The following is a 659-nucleotide window of genomic DNA, read 5'->3' on the forward strand; positions in this document are numbered from 1 at the left end:
CCCGTGGCCCCATCTCAGGAGCTGGGGGGAGGCAGAGAAGCCCAGGGCTCCTGGGGGGCAGAGGCATCACTTTGCAGGGTCTCCCCCTCCTCAGGCCTCCACGCCATGGTGGGGGGCAGGAGAGCCTTGGTAGCCCAACCCCGGGGAGCTGCGGAGGAGGAGGAAGAGGAGGAGGAAGGCATGGGGTGCTGTTGGAAAATGGAGCTGGGGTCTTCGGGCCAGAGCTCAGGGGGGGTGGGTGTCCCCCCTCGCCTCTCGCCTTCCCACCACGCAGGTGGCAGCAAGGAGAGGGGGCTGCGGCCCCCCGTGCCGGCAGCGTGCAGTCGCTGGTGAGCTGCCAGGGCCGTGCCGAGGCCAAAGGCTTTGCCGCATTCGGGACAGACGTGTCGCTTCTCCGGGCCACCCTGTGTGTGGGCACGCTGGTGCCGGTTACGGTGGGAGCTGCGACCGAAGCATTTGCCGCAGTGGGCACAGGAAAAGGGTTTCTCGCCGGTGTGGGTGAGACGGTGCCGGTCGTAGTGGGAGCTCCAGGCAAAGCCTTTGCCGCAGATGCCACACTGGTAGGGTTTCTCGCCCCGGTGAAGCCGTCGGTGTCGCTCCAAGCTGGCCGGCGTGCTAAAACCTTTGCCACATTCAGGGCAGGCATGGGGCCGGCCCCG

At 67.7% G+C, this 659-nt stretch overlaps 1 protein-coding gene across 1 annotated transcript in view; it reads right to left on the reverse strand.

The window, feature by feature from the left end:
- Positions 1-267: 267 nt before the first annotated feature.
- The window catches only part of LOC104161966 (gastrula zinc finger protein XlCGF9.1-like), a gene marked incomplete at both ends in the record, with an annotated part of 815 nt that continues 423 nt past the window's right edge, over positions 268-659 (reverse strand). The window contains one exon of the mRNA XM_009700570.1: positions 268-651. Coding sequence (XP_009698872.1) covers positions 268-651 — 384 coding nt within the window. The remainder of the gene's footprint in view (positions 652-659) is intronic.

Source organism: Cariama cristata, unplaced genomic scaffold, assembly GCF_000690535.1.
Source record: "Cariama cristata isolate BGI_N322 unplaced genomic scaffold, ASM69053v1 scaffold37375, whole genome shotgun sequence".
Classification (NCBI taxonomy): Eukaryota; Metazoa; Chordata; class Aves; order Cariamiformes; family Cariamidae; genus Cariama; species Cariama cristata.